Below are 20,856 nucleotides of genomic sequence, written 5' to 3'. Positions count from 1 at the left end.
TGACAAGGAAGCCCTGTGTTTATCTTGATTTCCTCTTATAGATCTTGACTTCCTAGAAAGATCTTAAAGAGGTATGTGTTTGTGTTGGAGAAAATGGTCACCCCTAGGTACTAGAGATTGGTTTTTACTGTCCTTTCTGTTTCTCGTTCTGTTCCCTAAAATAGAAATTGAGATTATTTTATCAAGAAGTGTTTTGGAGAGCAGACCAGAGAGAACTTTAGACCCATAGTCATAACATGTGCTCCCGAGTCATAACATTTTTCCAAAGCACCCAGGAGGACTGAGTATGGGGTAGGTTCTTCCTTGGCTGTTAAGTTGGCAGGCCCCCAGTAATTTTCCTTTCCTTCATTTTGTTGACATTTACATCCTTTCTTCTTCAAGTACCATCTATTGACTATTCCCATTTAGTTCTTCATGTTTCTTGTTTTTTTCTTAGAGCCCTACATTGTGGGAATTTTACTTGTTATTTTATCCACCAGATGAACATGGCCAAACACAAAATATTTATCTTCAGTTGTAACTAAAGCTGCTATTTGGCTTTCTTCCCAAAACCCAGAAAGACAATTATACCTAACAGTTTAGAGATTTATAAATACTGTACCAGAGTAGCCTCTGGGTAGTAACTTTAGATATCCAACTCAATAATTTTCTTTTATTGGATAGTGATTTAGAGCTTATTTTGAGTCCTATATAATAAGAGCAGTACATTTCATTAAAAAACACTTACTAAACAATAAAGAAAAGTGATCTTATAGCTCCAAGCAGGTCTACAGGACAGAAAGGGGAGGCTGTATAGTAACATTTTGTCCATAGACATTCTAAGACAGATCACAGTACAGCAGTGTAGATGTATTTCAGCAAAGTAGCAATTGCAGTTGTTTTCTGAATGACTTCAACTTATGAGAATTTTCCCTGGGAATGCTATTTCTATACATGAGTGATCTTTTTAGGGCCTTCATTTACAGTTCTCATAATAGATCCTCCAACAAGAAAGAATAAAGAGAAAAGCATTAAGATTGGATGAACTCCTGGGTAATACATTTCATACATCGTGGCAGGATTCTTCTGGGGAAAATCCTATAAAACCAAGTAAACATACTCAGAATTTTACACATGACTTTCAAGTGTAACAGATCACACAAGGTAAAGTAGCCCTGTACAAGTTTAATTTCATTTGATCCAGTTCCTTAAAAATCACTTTAAACTTCATTGTCATCTTTTGTTGGAGTTGTCTTAAACTTCGATTGAAAGGACAGAAACAGCCACAGAGTTTCATTAGATTTATTTCACAATCTGATCATTAATTCTTATATCATTGCAATTTTTTATGGACTTAGTCTCACAATTTGCTGCAAGAAATTTATTATTAAGATGAATTTAAGATCTGGTTTCCATTGTGCTTGCAGATAATATATTCTTTTCCACCTCTCCTGATTAATAAATCTTAATTGCTTTACAAGTTAACAAAAAGGCAGAAAAACCATATTATCGAGACTGAAAATGAGAGAAAATTCTTAAATAAGGGGAAAAGATAAATATTGTCTGAAGTGCTTTGTTAGCAAAGGGTTTGTGCCACTTTGAGATAACTGTATTGTAATGCTCTTAGAGAAAACTTTTTATAAATTCAAAGCAATAGTTTTATTCCTGAAGGAGGGAGGTTTAGTGAATGTTCAATCTTATTTCTCTTACTTTATAGTCATAAGTTTTAAAGTTAACATTTCAGAATATAGGTTTGGATAATCACAGATGCAGTTAATTTTTAGGCTGTTACGGAATTCAGTATTCTGTGGCAACTCCAGCACTGCTCCTATGTTTAATTTGTTACATTTAATGCAAATGTAGGAATAAAGAACCTTACTTTCAAATACTGAAAATCAAACTCTATTTAGCTGCACTAAATAATTGCAGAGTTTAAGGAGCTACTTAACCTGCTTAGGAAAGCTTATGAGTAAATGCAGAATATTAAATGTAGATGTAATATTAAAAATAAATAAATGAATAATGCTGGCAAAAAGTGAAAGATTTGGGGTAGTTTTTAAAAGTGTCAAAGTGAGCTATGACACTAGCTTTATTCTTTTCAACCCTTAGATTCCTGTGTGTCTTTGTATATATTTTTAGACTGCAGAATGCTTGTTATACTTAAAGATAGCTCATAATTACCTAATTCACATATGTGTTTTGAAAGATATTCTCTAAGACAATATCAGTCCTACCAGTCACATTTGCAAAAATGGTATCTTGCATTGATGTCAGTGTTATTGGTTTGAGGACTGATAGTTTAGTGTAGGAGTTACACCTGATTAAGGATGTTTTTATACTGGGTTCTGAATGTTCCTTGTATTTTTGTTAGCATCAGTTGTTGCAAAAATAATAATAATCCAATTAACAAAATTTTCTACTTGGTTGATTGGTTATTTTTTAACTAACTGAATTTTGAAGTGTTTGTTGTATTTACTATTTTTCAAAACAAAGGCAGACCATCCTAAGTAATGAAGTTAATAACTGAAAAATGAGATAAGGGCCAGACATGTCCCATATCACTATTTACTCACAAAAAATAGTCCAATTTTTGAAGATCAGGTCACTGTGATAAATAACTCAGTATTACCTTTTTGCAACATGCACATAATTTCTTATCCTGCTGAACTAGATATATCAGCTGATAGCTGTTATTTATTTTATGGTAGCACACTGGAGCTCTAGATGGAATTAAGAGCTTGTTGTCATAGTCCTGATATATACAAGAATAAAATATGGCCTTTGCCCTGGCAAGTTTACAATCTGATGCCTTGCTTGTTCCAAAACTCATGTGCAATGTTATACAGGTTAATAAATCTCTCTGACTTCAATGAAACTGTCCACCTGTGTAAAGTTAGATTATGTGCAGGTCTTTGCAGGATTTGGACTTAAATAAACTAAAGAGACTGGGTGGGAGAGAGGCTTTTCACTCAACTTTTTTCCTGTGCTGTAGAAACCAGCTCTGTTAGGACCTTGCTAGGCTTCCAGTTTCCACATGAAACCCTTGACAGGAAAGGTCCCACACAGCATCCTTCACGTTTTTGTACTTTTCCTTGCACCTGGACACCAATGTTGCCTGCTGGAATTACATACAAAAAGTAGTTTCCCACCTCCCTCAAAGTTTTCCTGGAAAGAGAGAAAAACTATTAAGAAACGAGGGTTTTCAATTCTGTTGCTTATAAAACACTAAAAATGTGTTGGATGAATGGCTGGAGAGACACATTTCTTTGACACAGTTTCTCTGTATTTGAGAAATGCTACAGGGTTCTAGGCCAAATACCTTTAAGTTTTCACAATTGCTTCTTCCTCTTCTGCTTTAAGACACCTTCTGCTTCAGCCAGAGAAAAATAAAGCTGGGTGAACTACGTAGATAATACAGTACATCAAATGTGATCTCAAACTCTATTTAACCATCCCAAAACTGTTATAAATTGATGGTAACTCTATTTTATTATTATTTGCTGTTCAACATCTCAGAAGCAAACCCCCTATTATGAAGGTGTACTATTTTGTGCATTTCTGATGCTGAGGAATAAAAAAAAAAGCACTCTTTTTATGAGCATTAATTATACACCAGGCAAGGAAGCAATTGCCTCTATGTTATGAAATATTAAATCAAAATGCTTCCTGTTCCCAGATGTCCCAGAGATAAATACAGCAGTATTTTGAAGCCCCACTTGGAGCTGTTTTCCCTGCAAATTTATAGTTTTGTCTCCATTTTCAGAAAACCCTGTTTTATGTGAAGTATAGCACTCTTGGTAGTTTTTAAGGAGCAAACTCCTCTGGAGTTGCCTATGTAGGCAACAACTCTTATGTAGATTGCACACAAGGGATCTGAAGTTGAAAGGCTCCTTTAAGATGACAAATGGGTTGAAAGTGTTATTGTCTTTGATTGCATGCCTTACATCATCTGTATGTAGGAATAAGAGAGCTATACTTTATCTTTAGCCATTTTATAAATATTTAAGTCCTTATAGTTGCCTAAAGATATTAAAGCATATTTTACAGTAGTTGGAATATAAATATTATATATAGCACAAGATACCAAAGTAGTTTAATGAATTCATAATTTTCTGTTCACTTTTATTGGAATGTGTTTTATGTTCCAAAACTTCCATTTAAAGAATAAGAAACCATTCTGCTCCCTGACAAGATGTAAGCCAAAAGTGAATGTAATCAAGATGGTAATATGAGGCTTCAATTAGCAAGAAGAAAGGGAATGTGAGTATTAGAATGTACTGCACCAACCTCTGTGTTTTAAATTAAAAAAAAAAAAAAATTTAACAAACCCATATGTAAGTCTTTAAGAAACTTTAAGGTGTTTTGCATTTCCCTCTGTGTATTTTCTAAAAGTTCTTAATTGTATAAGAAGATGCATATCTAGATCCAATTATACAAAGGAAAATTTTTTAAATTTGAACTTAATTTTCAAAAATAACCAACCATAAAAATTTTATGACATTAAATGTGTAAAAGGTCTGTGTTTCATGGCTTTGAATACAAAGGTATGTTGAGGTTATAATTCTAAATCTTTCAAATTCCTATCAAATATAAAAAATTCTTTTTAATATTTCAGAGTTTAACTATTTCCCAGTAGGAGTCCATGCTGGGTAATGCTTGCTAATTACCCATAACAAAAGTAGACACACAATGCTGGTAAATTACCTGACCCTTTGCATTTTAATGAGACAACAAGGATTTCATGAAGTGATGTTGTTTCAGTGGTTAATGGTGTCAGCAATGTTGTAATTGTAGGCTGAGGCACATTAGCTGCACAACCACATGTAGGCAGGGCTTCTCTCAACAGGCCCTTTGGAGAATAGAACAGGGTATTATCATTAAGCCTATGTCATTTGCATGCTGCTAATCACTTACTTTATTATCTTGTGTATCCATTGTCTTTCTTTAATTGCTCTTTAAATGAAAATTAAAAATAGTTCCAATGCCCACGATACTTGTGATAGCATCTTGATTATGAAGATAACTTCAAGAAAATGGAACATATAGATAATGTATTGCAGGAATACAAGATAGTTTGAAAGTTATGTACCACAGCAGGCAGCCTCATGGGTGTAATTCTGGTGTCTTTCTTTGCTTCACTACGTATTGTTTGCTTAATAAATGGTTATTTATATTCATAAAGGTGATGGGGTTTTTTCAGAGATCAGTGTCACTGGTTTTGCTTTACTGTGGAAGAATATACACAGCTTCACTATCTAGCAGACTTTACCAGTCTAATAGCATTACAGGAGAAAGAGAGATTTTTGTTGTTTCCAGTTAAATCCTAGTCTGTGATATCAATGCAGAAAAGTAGCATCTATCACCTGCTAGTGATTTGCAGAACTTTGACAACTTTGGGATAAAATCTACAAAATTCTTGGCATTCTCTTTTCAAGATAGACCTGTTGATTAAAGTTCGACATGGTTAAATATGAGGCAGCCCAGACTTTCCATAACAGGCATTTTCTAAAAGCTTGTTAGCTTCTGGTTATCAAGAACCTGCTAGTTCTTTCAGCATCTGCATGGTGGGATATTCAGGCTGACTTGAGGCACAGCCTTTTGTGGAGAATCAGTACTACTGTGCTCCTAATAATGTATTTTTGCAGCTTTTCAACATCTGAACAAACCAAAGCTGAAAAAGTAAATTATGAATTTTGTAAATGGTATGGTAAGAATTTTTGTTGAAGAAAGTTCTGAGCTAGTTCTTGTAATTTATTTTTATTCAACACACTCCAGTAAGATTGTGGCTAATGGAAATTTTTGCACTGGCTTATTTAGAGACAAGATTAAGATCTTATAAAATATCTGTAAAGTCACAGCACTATGTGGTGTTTTGCAAACTTTTCTTAGAAGTTGGAAGTAGATCCTGTGAAAGTATAATGGAGATTTCACCTTTCACGTTGATTTGAAGCATACATCCTTTCTGTAAGTTTGACAGAGGTTTTCCTTAAACACATAGACAGGCTTGTAGTATGATTGGATGGCCACATCCTGTTTCTAAGTTCCTGCCAGTCTGCTTGTTCTGTAACTTCGTCTCCAAGTGAGGGCAAAGATAGGCAGACATTTTTAAAACAACTCCTCTGAAAATAAAGAAAAAGAGACTGAAATCAGGCAGTGTAGTGTGGGGCCTGAGAAACCATTGTTGGAATTGTTTATTGTTTGTTTGAGGACATTAATTGGGCTAACAACACTATAGTTACATTCTTGAGAACAAATTTCCATTAGCCACAAGTGTCAGCTTGCTCAAAAATGATTTATGCTGTAAAAAAGTCAAATTCAGAGCAGATGCTTGGCCATTTTGTTTAACATACTCAGCAGTGCATTTTAGAAACTGTATATATCTGTTGTAAATCCTCAATAATTTGCAAATATTTTCTATTCTAACCTTTAATTAAGTCTCCAGTTCTTTAGTGACAATGTGAACTCATCTGTCTGGACATATCTTCCATTTTCAGTGGAAGATGTAGACTGAATTAGATAGACAGAATCCTTCTAAAAATTTAGAATGTGTCTAGATTTTTTTTTTTTTAATGGCATCTTGCTCACTGTATCACATGTAAGTAAGGCCTTAAAATTTGTCTGCAGATTTGTATTTTAGATTGGCCCAAAATCACCACTTCTTAAACTACCCCACTAGCAACGAAAGTCCACATTGCAGCTTGAATATTTATTCTCAGAATCCTATCAAATAACAGTGAATAAACCAAAGACTCTCAGAAATACTCAAAATGCCTAATTGAAAGGAAAGCTATTTCCACTGATATTGGTACTAAAGAAATTAAAACAGAGAGGCAAATATTTTATTTTTCATCAACCCATTTAACTCACTAGTAACCAATAATGGATAGGAAAGTTATTGTGTTAAGTGTTTGTAGAGAGCACAGTAGTATTTAGATGCATGGATGATAGTAAGTAGTCAATACTAAAAACCAAAAAACCACAACAAAACAAACAAAGACAAACAAAACCCTGCAAAAAACTGCTGGAAATTTTCAGGATGTCTGTACTGGGACTGGATACCATAGTGTACATTTTATGATTGCCATTTAGTTTTCACTGCTTAAAGAATACCACATTACATTTTACTGTTATCACTGTCTTTACCAGCTTGTTTGCTAGTGTAATGGGGTTTGTATCCCATATAAATAAAATAAATAAGGGGCTGGTGTAGAGACACTTCTGCTGATACTTCTTTAAATATAAAAAGACATTTGAGCTATAAGAGGTAAGCAAAACTCTTCTAGATTTTAGAAAAAAACTCTGATAAATTAGTAAGTCATTCTGTCGTGATAAGTAATTCATTTTCTTTTTAACATTAATGTTTGTAAGAGGAGAAGGACAGTGAGCCAAAACTGTGTGAACTCAGCAATGGAATTTTCATCTTAAGACTGTACCTCCTCACTGGTTTTGTGAATACCGTTCCTTTTTTCTTGATATATTTGAGCAAATTACCTTTTTATTTACACTGCTGACTGTATGCTTCAGATACTCCTTCTCCTAGAATGGCCATCAGAGGCATAACTTGCTCTCTGAATTCCAGATTCTGACTGAAGCAGGGGTTCCCACGCTTTACAGATTGGGTGAACCCAGTGGTACCAGTGCTATCACTGCTGTTCCTCAGACAGTTTTGTTGACTATACATCTGTAACTAATATATTGCTACTGGTACATCACTCAAGAATACTCAATTAGAGAGCTACTTCCAATTCCTCCTCATTCCACAACTGCACAATTTGGATTTGGATTTTCTTAAATAGAGAAAAAAAAAGGGGAGTGGAAAGAAAAGGCAGTGTGCTTTACTGTACTTTCCAAGGGAAAGTTGGTTGAGTTAGCATTGTATAGAGTGATATAGTTAAAATCAACCTGATATTATTTTTCACACATTATATCTGCAAAGATGTCTTTAACAGACATGCTACTCTGAAGTTGTGTGCTGCAGAAGGCAGTATTTGAATGACAAAGAGCATGACTGATTTTTTTTTTTTCCCCTATTTATGATGTTCAGTTTGGAGTTCTGGTAAAAATTTTGGCTTGCAGAAAGCCTTTGTAGTGATATGCTGGAAGCTTGAGTGCCAGAATTAAATTCGGTGTTAAAGCCTCTTTTAAAGAAAAATATATTCACACATGAGCGCAGGATCCATGTTCCTTCACTATGACCATTTACTAAAGCCCTGAAATTTTTTAAGCATGTATTTATTTTTTAATCACCTGCCTACTGGCACTTGACTATGTGCATAAGACAATCTGTCAGCTGAAAGGTTCTCTAGGATTTGGTGAAATCTGGTAGGACAGGACATGTGCACAATGTGCTCTCCAGTCAGCAGGCTTTGAAGAGTTGCATTTTACAATATAGAGTAATGTAGGAGAGGAGCTTTTGTATAGTTGCAAATAGATTAGACTGCAGGAAATATGCAGGAGGGCTGTGAAGCACACCTGCCAGATAAATTAGAGGTGGTCTTGATCTGAATCCAACCTGTCTCAAAGCTCAGCTCTGGGAATTCTGTTCAGATGTCTTTGATAAAATGGGGCTTTAGCCTTCACAGTTCAAACTTTGATCCCCAAGACAGCCTTGAATGTGGGATTTTAGTTTTGACCCAGCCTGTAGAGAAATTAATGACATTTTACCGTAGGTTTCCAGCTCAGTTCCAGCTTGAGTAATTTGCAAGTCTGCTGGCACTATTTAGCCCACACAGACCATGAAGTCGACCGTAAGTAAGTCCAAGTTGATGGAAAAACAATATTGCTAGAACAGAGTGACAGATGTTGATTATCACAAAATGTCTGTTTAAGCATTTTGTATGTATCCATTTCCTCACTGCAAACACCTGAAATTTTTTTTAGAAGTTACAAAGTAATTATACTTAAAGATGTGGAATTGTCTGCTAAAGAAATTGTCAGAATACATATTCCAAAAAATGACTGCTGTCGTTATTACTGTTGCTACTCAGGGGAGCTGTTCAGATGCCTCATTTATTGGAGCTTAATAGATTAAAAGTCCAAATTGAGTCTCATGATATAAACCTAATCAAATTCTAATCTGCATAATTTTCCCATAAGCAGCAATGGGAAATTGGTTTAATTTATGTTTCAGTAGTTGCCAATCAGATGTTGGACAACATTGTTACTTTTATTTTTCAAGTATTTTAATTGATTGAATTTTTATTGCTATGATAGCTGGCTTTGCTCTTCCTTTAACACTAAGGAAAATTTACTTTTTTTGATATAATGACATAACGTAGAGTCTCACCTAACATGCCGATACATCATTTTTAGTGGTGAGTTTTCCATTTTGTTTCTAGTTACTGGATACCTGTCTCTCTAAACTAGGTAATATAGCTTAATTTATTTGATAATTTTTATTCAGCATATTTATTTTTGCCTGAGGTCTAAATATGCAGGGTTGATTAATGATGAAACTGAAAAGAGTTTGGCATCATTATATACTAAATCATTTTAGCTGCAAACCTGTGCTACAGTTAGATGCTACCAACCTTGTGCCCTAGAAGCACCTAGTGTAGAAAACTATTAAATGGTAAATGGAGAGTAGGAACAATTAAAAACTAAAGTTTGTAAAGCAAGTAGCTAAAAAAAGGAAATTTAGTTTTGTTTACTGTATAGAGAAATAGAGTTTCCATTCAGGCAGACTTAAGGGAAGTGCTATGGCTAGCAACTACGTATTATCTTACCTAAAGTGAGAAAAGTAGCAAGGAGTGAACATCAAGGCTATGCTCTGCAAATCATTAATAAAGAGAGCCCATTTGTTTTGGTAGTTTTGGGTTGTGTAAGCTTGTGCTGACCCTTGGCAGAGTTAGGGTTTAGGTAATTACCACATAAGATTTTGTGAAGGGAAAAAAATTTCTGCAAAGCCAACAACAAAAAACTAGGCAGTTGCAGGTGGACTTCATTTTTTAGGGTGTGTATGATAGTGAAACTCAAAATGGCACTTAAACTGGGGAAAGATTTATGTAAGTACCTGTGAACAAACCCCCCTCTAAGTTAAACATGATTCTGCCCTAGGCTTAAAATATTATGCTCTTCTAATATATTATGCTGTTCACAACTGAAATGGAATCAATGTGGTGTGATTCAGTGCTAGACCTCAAGGTGATGAAACTCCAATCCTTCTCTTGATCTTTGTTTTAACAGCTTAATTCTACCTTGTTAGAGCAGCCCAAGAACCAGCGGACGTATAAATCATTTACACTTTCAGCACACGGGGCCACTAACTCATCCAGGAATGGATCTCACACTTTGGGGAGCAGAAACTGGCATTGATCCCACTGCCCTGTGCTTCTGTTAGAGCTTTGATTTGGACATCTTGGCTATAGGTTTCTGTATTTCAGCAGAAAGGGAACAAAGGGACATTAGAGAAGAGCACTTTCTTGGCAGGAAGATGGCAGCTTTTTCTCTGTGACATTATCTCTCAGAGTTCAAAGCTCCAAGTGTTGTTCCAGTCCCAAAGCATTGGAGGGTTGCTAAAGTTGAGAAAGTTATCCTCCTTTAGCCTCCACTCTCTGTAGATTTACCTTGGCCTATATTTGGGGCTGGAGCATCTCTGAAGATGCTGTAGTCTCTGAGAGAGCTGGGAGCTTATGTAGTCACATCTGGTCTCCTGCATTCCTCTCCTTTTCCAGACCTTTAGTGATAATCTCCAAGAGATTATTAGATCTTCAGAAAAAAATCACAGTAAAAGTAAGAACTGAAGCCAGAATTTAGGATTTCCAGGTTCTCAGGCCAAACTACAACTCTGTCTCAGACCGACCACATGGGACACTGAAGCTAGAATTGTTTCTAAATTGAATGGCTGTAACAGATTCCCATGGATGTCAGCAGCTCTTTAGCTGCATAACTGCTGCTGAACTTTCTAGGTATATTCAAGGGGCTGTACTTTGGAGAATAGCAGGTATAGTCTATCATTCAATTGAATTCACAGGAATATTAATGACATTGTCAGCAAACAGTAGCAAAGGGATACAACTGTGAGATCCTTTTTGAGAATTATTTCTTTTTGGCTGGCTCTGCTTAATGAAAATACTTGTCCCATATTTCTGCATGATAACTTGTTGGGGGCGTGTTTGGCAGTTCACCACTTATGTGTTATTCATATATGCTCAAAATATTATTGTTATCTCATATTCTTAGGTGAACCAGAGGTAGCTAAATGTATATATGCTTTTTAAATTATATTTGAGGACTTTAGTGCATATATCACCCAGTGAATGCCAGGGCATCTTTCCCTAAAATAGCATTATTTAAAGGGTACTATCAATTTACAAGGTGCTTTAATAACAAGGCCACAAATTTTAGGTCTGCCAAGTGGATTTTCAGTTTGGGAAAGTGCCTTCTGCCTGCATAGTTTAGTAAAACATATGCTTGAAAAGGAAGGGAGGCAAAGGAGAAAGGAGCAGAGAAAAAGGGGAAGAGAATCATAAAGGATCAATTATGATCCTTAAGAACAGAAGATATCTTATAAATGTAGCATAAAAATCCATTTTGAGAACGTGCCCATCTGGGTCTTGGTGGAGTCAGTGGAACAGAAGGTGTGCACATCCACAGGACAAATTTCCCTCTATATCAAAACCCCAGTGAACCTTTATTGGTCCCTTCAGGAAACTTAAAGAATATATTTACTGCTATGAAGAGCAAACCTTCTTGCATTTTGTGGGACATTACTCAGTGCAAAGAAAAAAAAATTAGTGGTTTATGGCCAGCACAATCAGCAGATCATTTGGCCATCAGGCCAGTTGCTCACACATAAGCAGAGCAAAATTGGTGGGACTTCCATGGCATGTTTAGCCATGTCAGCATTCCTTAATTTTGAACTTCATCACAGTGCCACTGTGGCTCTAAGAATACCAACACATTACTGCTGAGCCACAGTTAGTGCCCCCTGGGAGGACCACGGGTCAGCCTGGCTCAAGAGGCACAGAGCTAACGAGCTGTGCCCAGTGCTGCTCATTCCTTTACAGGTGGTATTTGTAAGGGACAGTGAGGTTTTACAGCCACCTGGCCATGCTGAGCTTGGAGCAGGGCAGCACCTGCATCTCCTGCCAAAAAGAGCTTGCCTCCTGTTAGGGAGGAATCTTCCCCGGTGTTTTTCGACAAAGATGAGAACATCTTTAAGACTTAGATTTTTCCTCTGATGTAATTGGTTGTTTTTTACCTACTCTGTGAGCAGTGGTATCTTAGAGGGAGCCAGGAAATGCTCTTTGCTCAGAATCAAGGCACTGAACCAGCAGCTTTCTGCAGAGAACTGCAGGAGACTCAAACTCCTTCATAGCAGGTGGCTGAGTTAGGGCATGGGAGTCCTTCCCTCTCAGGGAGGGAAGGTGCTGCCAGGAGGGAAGCAGTGACTGCTGGCCACCAGGCCTCACTGATTTGGAGTATGTCAGGAGCCCAAAACCTGTGTTCCTCTCAGAGCCATGATACACTTACACCATTGCTTGGCAGCATCTTGTTTCGGAGACGGACAGGGGTGGGCTCCCTCCTATTGAATCTTCCTCAGTTTGATAAGGGAATTGCTTATTGCTCTCTCCAGCTACCTGAAAGGAGGTTGTAGTGAGCTGGGGGTTGGTCCCTTCTGCCTGGTAACAAGTGAAAGGACAAAAGGAAATGGCCTCAAGTTGTGCCAGGGGAAGATTAGATTGGATATTAGGGAAAACTTCTTCAGTAGAAGGGTTGTCAAGCACTGGAACAGGCTGCCCAGGGAAGTGTTGGAGTCACCATCCCTGGAGATATTTAGAAGACATTTAGATGTGACACTTAGTGATACAGTTTAGTGGTGAACTCGGTAGTGCTGGGTTAGTGGGTGGACTTGATGATTTTAAAGGTCATTTCCAACCTAAGTGATTCTATAACTCTGTTGGGGTGATTTTCACTATAGCCAATGGTGGTGGGTCAACTGTGACTGACAACTAAGTCCCACAGTAAGAAAAAAACTGATGGCCTGAGGTAAAGCCAGTTTATTAAGTGAGGAAAACAAAAACAAGCCACAAAAAAGCAAAATTCAAGCGATACAAAGTCAACCACTCACCCAGTACAGCAATTTAGTACCAGATGCAGTGACTCCCAGAAGTGATATGGGTTTTCTGTACCTTACCTCCTAACTGTTGGCAAAGAGAATTCCCTTCACCAGAAGCCCCCCCATTGTCACTGCGTTTCCTTTCATGGGGACTGTGCTCAGACTTGCACAGGCATGTGAGTTTTACTGTAGAAGTTGATCCTTTTAAGCAGTTGTAGCCAGAGCTCCCTCAGTTGTTTGTTGAACAAGGAGACACTGTTTGTAAGATCACAACTATCAGCCCTGTTTTACGATTTTTGTGAGCATTAATAGAACAAGGTTTGGGGACTGAAGGAGAAAATGGAATATGAAAAGGAAAATGAAAAGAGGCTGTGAGGAAAGCATGTCATTTCTAAATGAATGCTCTGTGCAGAGGAATTGAATCTTTTCACAGCTGAAAATGGATCTTAAATCTGATGCCTTAGCTTGTTTCAGCTTCTGTAATGAAATAGTTTCCCTAATACCCTGTGACCTGAATTTCTCCCTGCTTTATGGGTGCTATTCCTTGACGTACAAACCTGTATTTCCTCAAGTCAGCATTTGATGATGGATGTCAAAATACAGGTCATGTATTATGCATATAGCATTACCGATTTAAGGTGTTTACTTGTCAAGTTGAAGAAATTCAAAAATGTCACATTCACTGAATCTGCACAGCTGTCACTTGTAGTTTTTCATGCCTTTAAATGAAAGTTCTGATAAAGCAGGTTAGTTTCCTGCCTTTTTTTTTTTTTTTTGGTTCTGTCTTCTGGAGGAGAAAGCAGACAGCCTATGTATGGAAATTACTTGGTGACTTAGGAGCAGGAATGTGTCTTGAAGGTGTTCACTGTCTTGTGACTCTAAATATAAGCACACAAAGTCCCTAAATACACCAGTTTTCCTTTTCCTGAAAATATTGCAAGATTTTTATATTTCTTAAAAGTGTATTTCTAGAAGTGTCTGAATTAAGTACGAGCAAGGAAATTAAATTCTCAGATACTTCTCACATCTTTCAAGACAGTAGGATGAAAAATATTAAGGCATGAGTCTATTTTTCATTCAAGGAGAAAACAAGATCCCTTTAGCATGCTTCCTGCATTTCAGACTGAATGCACTATGTGTGCAGTGTGCAATTACAGAGCTTCTGACAGTCTGTGTCTAACAAAAATGCCACATTTACTTCAATCTCCTGACACCATCCCAGGAAGACAAATATTCTAAGGGTTAGAGAGGTGGCTACAAATGGCCTTCAATGGAGAGTGTGTGTGTCTCTGTGTGTGTGCACATTGCAGTGGAGGGGAGGCAGGAAGAACTTACACATTTAGAGGAGTTATGCTGACTTCAATTTGCTTTAACAGGTAGGGAAATACTGATGTGCTCCTACCATCTGAAGGGCCTGATTCACTGGAAGGTGGTTTAGGAAATGCATCCTGAGATGGGGGGAGGAAAGGCTGCCGGAAGAAAGGGAGAAGCAGAGCCTCTAGGGATACTCCCAGCAGTACAACCCCTAGAGTGCATGAGGACAGTATTAGCTCTATTTTCTTTTAGATAAGTGAGCGTGAAAAGTCTTCCTGTTGCCATTTGGACTTGTAATTCAGCAGAGGACCCAACTGGGCCTGCCACCTTAACTGCTCAAGGACTCTTCAGCTACTTGAGCTTTTTCTAATGTAGCAAAGGCCATATCTTGCATCTCCTAACAGAAAGCATTCCATAACAGAATGCAAGACTTAAAACACTGGATCCTGCTGCAGAGGGAGGTGTTACACCTCCCCTCAGATACCCACCTGTCCTCAGAGAGCATTTCCTCCCTTTGGAGTCCCACTTTAATTTTTCTGCTGTTGTGAGAGTGTCAGTGTTACCTGTAAGTTATGAGGTGATGACTGAAGGACCTCCATCCATCAGATTCACTTGGTGAGCCTGCGGAATCTCAGGCTCTGCCATGAAGAGGTAAACATCCAAATAGCCAAAACAGCTCTCAGTCATAGTGCCAGATACAAGGAAGCATCTGGAAACCAAAACTGGCTGGGACTGCAGCTCACTGTCACCAAGCTGGTCTTCTTGAGTTCAGCACAACAGGTCATATTACATGACTGCTGTTAACATTCCCCATTGCCTCTAAGAAATTTGCTTTCTAAAGATTTTCTATCCACTGGTAATATTATATAAAATTTCTTTACTCACTTAGGTTTCTCTATGACAATGCTTTTGTCTTGAAAGCCTGTTGAAGATATCATATCTACTTCTATTCTCCTGAGGAATTTCTTCACAGACTTTTCACTCCCTTTTTAAGCTATCCTGTCTGTACAATCACCATGTTGCGTCTAGTTTTCTTGTGATAGAATGAAATTCATACCAGTACCTTCTGCAGAGCTAAGAAAGTCTCTTCCCAGTGATTCTAGTTTTGTTACCTGTATATTCTGTATGTGATACAGACAAAACATAGGGATAGATGAATGGAAGGAGAAAATTAAATCCCATTAAATCAAGAAGCCCAAATCTAGTGGTCCTTGTAGTTTAGGGGCAATTTAAGAGTGATGTAATAATCACTGGAAGAGAACCATAAATCCTTAAGGCAATATAAAACCAGTATTTTGGTTAAACTACAATTTAGTTTAGAGATTTCGTGGTTTTTAAATTGGTCCCCAAATTGAAGAAAGGTAAGGTAGATAATATCATATCAACTTCTGAATTCACTAACAGGTGAATGTATCAATGAATTTAGTGGAGTGAAACAGTTTCCACACCGCAAGAAGGTAGTGAAATTAAGTCGGCTGTGATTAGTTTAGAATAAGTATATGGAGAATTCAGAACTAGTGACAGAGGACCAAAAGTCTGTCCCTGGATGTCGGGTGTGAAGTCAAAGAACTTGGGAACAATATGTCCAAAAAAAAAAAAAGTATTTTCTAAAAAGTGTGGCTTAAAGTAAGCTTGGCTCAATCCTATTTGTCTGTCTGTCCTAGCAGACAGATATTTGCCTAAAAATGCTGCCTTGACATTGGTCTACATGAAACCATAAAGTCAGAAGTCACCTTCTAGCTTCACCGTCACTTCTGCAATGAGCATTCCCATGCTTTCTGTAGCTTTACTGGACAAGGGAGATAGAATGCATTAGTCTCAATGGTGAATTTCCACTCCTGCTATTGCATGAGCTTTTGTATAACTACCTGGTTTTTTTTGTATAACTACCTACTTACAATCAAACTCCAAATTGTTTTGACTGAGTAATTTTTGTTTAAAGAAAAAAAAAATGGATAAAAAAATGCTCAATATCAAGAGCTCCATTTCAAACTGTAGAGACTCTGGCTGAGTCAGACTGTAGAGACTCAATCTTTTTTAAAGGTGAATGTTGCTGGTCTCCAGATTTTGTTTTTCCTGTGAGTGCCTTCCAGCATGTTTCCTCTTCCACCTTTGTTTCCTTCACATCATCACTTCTTCCAGTTCTTTTCAAGCAATCTTCTTACATACCATTTGAAAACCTGTGTCTTTTTTCTTTCATCCTTTTTGTCTGTTAGAATGGACCCTTCCATCCCAGTATTCCTACAATTGTAATCCTCACAGAAATGAATATTATAAATGGTACACACCATTACAAAAACCCTAACATGGGTGGGTGGTAGTGCTCCTGGAAAAGTTTGGTTATTTTAAATCTTGATTTCTGATCAAACCTAAAACTGGCTAATGGAAGCAGTTTGTTCCTCATGGTTGTATTACAGTTTACAAACAGTACTCTTTAAAATCTTAATTGCTGTTTAAGGAAAGGTGTTTGTTTTGAGATCTTTTTTTTTGTGTGTAGTTTTTCCTCTGTAAACTTTCTCTATTTTCTCTATTCTTTTTTTTTTTTTTTCCTTTTAGGCTTTACACCCCCTGGGATGGATAGGTCGTCTCCAGACAACAGTCCAGTCCATGGCCTTTTACGTCAACCCTCCATTACAACAGGAGCCAACATCCCTATTATAACAGAGCTAGGTAAGAAAAGCTAACATTTATCCTTTCATGTACATTCCCATGTATTTTTCCCACTTTCCTTGTTACGCAGATACAGAAAAATTACCCATACTGTGTCTTACACTGTTATGTTTTCTCTTCTGATAACTGCTTTCAGTTACTCTCTCTAAAGAAAGTTTAGTAACAGTTGGTTCACTTTATTTGAATAACTGAAATATATTTCTCTCCTTTGGGTTTTCTCCATTTTCTTAAGTAAATATTCTATCAGACAAGATGCTTTTTGCATAGTGTAACAAACAAGCAGGGGTCTTTGGGCTAAGGTTAGAAAAGGAAAAAGGCCACAGTAAGTATAAGCAGATATTTCCTGTGCATTTAATCAATTGTAAGAGGCCATTTGTTTATTTCTTCATGGTCCAAAACTGTTTAATCATGTGTAACCAAAGTCTGTATAATAGTATGAGATATTTCACTCCTGAGAATACAATGATGGTAGGTAACTAGACACTGATTTCCATTCTAGCTGTGGGTATTTATGTTGTCAAGTGGTGTGATGTGAAGTGCAGAAGCTGTTCTGTTTTTTTCATGGCAAATACAAACTTGATTTGTGGTCCTTTGTCCTGTTTTCTTTTTCAGTTTTATTTTTTAGAGCCTTACCTGTCTTTTTCCCTTACTTTATTCTCTTTCTGTACTTTCTTTTCCCCCTAAATACTTTACTTACTAGCTAAGCCTGGCAAACTTCTGCCTTTGGTTTCAATCAGTCAGGAAAAAAACAGTGGAACCCACATTCTAATGATAACTGAACTGGGTAAGAAGTGCCTTTTTCCTTCACATCACTGTCTTATTTTCTGTTGTTGTTGTTGTTACTGTCATCAGCTTTTCCTTTATTTATCTGGCTGTATCAGAGGGGCTACCCTCATGGCACTGCTTTGAATGTGTTTTATTTGTGATTCTGGTTGAAATTGACTGTCTCGTTCTAGTCTTTCTTAATGATTTTTTTTCACGCAGCATCAGTAAACCTTTGATCACATCGTCTGACCTGCCGGCTGTTTTCATAGCACCTCCTCACCAATTCATTGTTTTTGGCCTGAGTCCCCACCTCCCTGGCCCTTGCTCTCCTACACCAATTTTTCTCTCCTTTTCTCTCTTCTTTCTCTTTCTTTTTTTGTCACTTCAGCCTGTTGTCAATTTGGTGGACATGCCTTAGCAGCTTTCACAGGAAGTCCAAGAAGAAGTAAAAGATACCAGAAAAAACCCCAAGCATCATACTTTTCCTCAAGCTATTTTTTTGTTTATTTTGTAGAGTAGGCTTTTTCTCAGAAGCTCAGGTTTTGAAGCTGTAGAGAAGCAGCCAAGCTTCTGCGTGGTTCCCTCTCAACACAGAATGCTCTCACCAGCCTTTGGAGCAGCATTTGATGAGCTTTTCCCTATGGCACAGCACCACCTGTTCGAACCCAGCTCACCTGGCCCACAAATCCCAGTGATAACTTGCATTAGAAAGATAAAGATGCTGAGGATAAACACACACCTGCAGAACTCACAATAGATTTGTAGGACCTCAGGAACTGCCCCCACGCATGGCTAGCATGGTGTCTAAGACAGATGTCAGTCTACCTTAGAGGAAGGTAGAAAAAGGATGCTACTGTCAATAGTGCCTACTCTCGACTAGCAAATTAAACTGAGGTACAAGCTTTTCAAAAAGTACATTTTGAAACTATACAGCAGGCTTTTAAATACTGTATTTCTCAAGAATCTGAAGGATAAATTGATAGGTATTGTGCTAAAGAAAGAAGTATTTCTTGGATTCTTCTGATTCCCAGGGCAGAACATTTCTCTTATTACAGTACTAAGGTGTTATGTTTAAACAGTTACATCAGGGAGTGCAAAGGCCAGAATTTTAAATTCTATCCTCATCTCATTTAGACAGCTATCATGAGGCATTAGCTGTAGTAATTCATGTTTTGTAAGCTAAACATAGCAAGCACGGTAGTATCGAGAGTTTGGAAAAGGAGTGGATGTAAAATAAGATTATATGGGAAAGAAAGAAACTGTATGAGAAGGTATCATCAGAATAGCAGGTGGAAGAATTTCTGACTTAGGAAGTCCAGAGCTGAAATCTGATCAAGGTAACGGCAACTTTTATGTTCTTTTCAGAGTTTGCTGGGTTGGCTCAGGAGATGCGTTCACATGGGGAATAGGGACATAGTGTGTACAGTTTCAAATGCTCAAGAAGTTTTTCATTTCCCTTTCTTGGATGGGAACTGAAATTAATTTGTCATTTAGTAAGTTGAAGGGTATTTCAATGGCATAGCTAAGCAGTCTGTGCTTTCATGCCTGAGGGAGACTAATATGGAAATGAAATATTTCATGAAATATGATCCACTTGATACACTGATCTCAAGGAAACAACTATTTTTAGTTGGAATGAGTTGGAGGCAGAGAGCTTAACTGTGACAATGAAATGCCAGAGAAAGTCAAAATGACAAATACTACTTTATTTGGGCTTTTCTCTAAAACAGCCTGATGTAGATTCTTTTTCATACTGGCTAATGTAGAATTTGTGGCTGAGAAAGTGAAGTTATAGAGACAAATATTTGAACAAAAGGCAGTGCTGCAAGAGAATAACTGCTCATTCATTCAGATAGATGCATGTTAAAGGGACAGTTTATCCTCCTTTGAGCTGTAAGTGCATTAACACCACTCCAGTAAGAATCACAGCAGCACATCTAACAGATGCCTGTGGGCTATGTCAGAGTTTTCTTGACAGTCTTTATTTTACTAACTTTGTATCTTGTGATAATGTTTCACTGTACATGCATACAGCCTCAGCCACTGTACCCCACCAATATACTACAATTGTCTCAATATACAAGAGCATAATGTATCTCATTTTGAGCACAGGCAACTGGTGCCAAGAAGCTACTTTACAGGAAAGGGGTAGTCACCTGTCAAGAACAAGAGTGTCACCTCTTAGGAGCAAGATAATGAGCAACAGATTTTTAAACGCACATTTTCACATCCATCTTGATTTCATTTTCAGTGACGTCAAAGACCCAAGTCTGTGTTTCCAGACATATGCCGTTTCTTTTTCTTTGACTGTGTGATGTGTAAGGTCACATGCTGGTGACCCAGAAACACCTTTCGATTTTACTCTTAATATTATTATTGTTATTTTCAGTAAATGATTCAAATGTTCAGTTCTTGGACCAAGATGATGATGATGATCCAGACACAGAACTGTATCTCACGCAGCCCTTTGCATGTGGAACCGCATTTGCTGTCAGCGTGCTGGACTCTCTCATGAGCGCAGTAAGCAAACAAAACCTTTTTCATTCCCTTCTGTCAGACTTGTTGTGAAAGAGTGTGAAAGTGTAGGGACTTTTCCACAGGTAGGCAGAAGATGTATTTTTCTTAGATGTCAAGAGAATTTTGGAACTAAGCTAGGTTATTTTCTTAGTTGGACACAGAGATTTTAACCGAGATATCTAGGACTTCCAAGAGTCCACAATTTTATAAGGAAACGGTCTCATGTCAGGTTTTAAGGATAATATTTTCCAAAAAAATTTGTCTCTTCCTCCTAAACCCAGAGCCAAATTCAGTGTGTCAGTCCCTATGCTCACCATTCTTGTCAGACAGCATCAACTGTGTTTTGAGCTTTTAATTTCCTGTAGCTATGTGTGATGGTCTGAGTATGAGTGCTGGGGGACACTGATAGAACTCGTGAAAGCCATTGTACACATCTCATGAACTCTACTTGTGTGAAGGGAGGTTATCCTCTCTTTTTCATATAAGTTTTCCTGTGAATCAAAACTTCAGTGCATGCCAGAAACCACAGATGGTGGCCTTTGGTTATGTCT

The 20,856-nt window shown here is 37.5% G+C and overlaps 1 protein-coding gene across 50 annotated transcripts in view; it reads left to right on the top strand.

Annotated features, from left to right (window-relative positions):
- KCNMA1 (potassium calcium-activated channel subfamily M alpha 1) overlaps positions 1 to 20,856 on the top strand; it is a 438,676-nt gene that overhangs the window by 398,478 nt on the left and 19,342 nt on the right. For 26 of the 50 annotated variants that reach the window (XM_019292658.3, XM_019292648.3, XM_010412652.4 and 23 more), the window contains 2 exons: positions 16,910 to 17,023; positions 20,178 to 20,308. In XM_019292658.3, coding sequence (XP_019148203.2) covers positions 16,910 to 17,023; positions 20,178 to 20,308 — 245 coding nt within the window. Of the gene's footprint in view, positions 1 to 16,909; positions 17,024 to 17,723; positions 17,808 to 20,177; positions 20,309 to 20,856 lie in introns of all 50 variants that reach the window. The other 24 variants (XM_039554286.1, XM_039554284.1, XM_039554283.1 and 21 more) reach the window with 1 other exon arrangement.

The sequence above is a fragment of the Corvus cornix genome, chromosome 6, assembly GCF_000738735.6.
Source record: "Corvus cornix cornix isolate S_Up_H32 chromosome 6, ASM73873v5, whole genome shotgun sequence".
NCBI lineage: Eukaryota > Metazoa > Chordata > Aves > Passeriformes > Corvidae > Corvus > Corvus cornix.
This window is presented reverse-complemented; position numbering and strand designations above follow the sequence as displayed.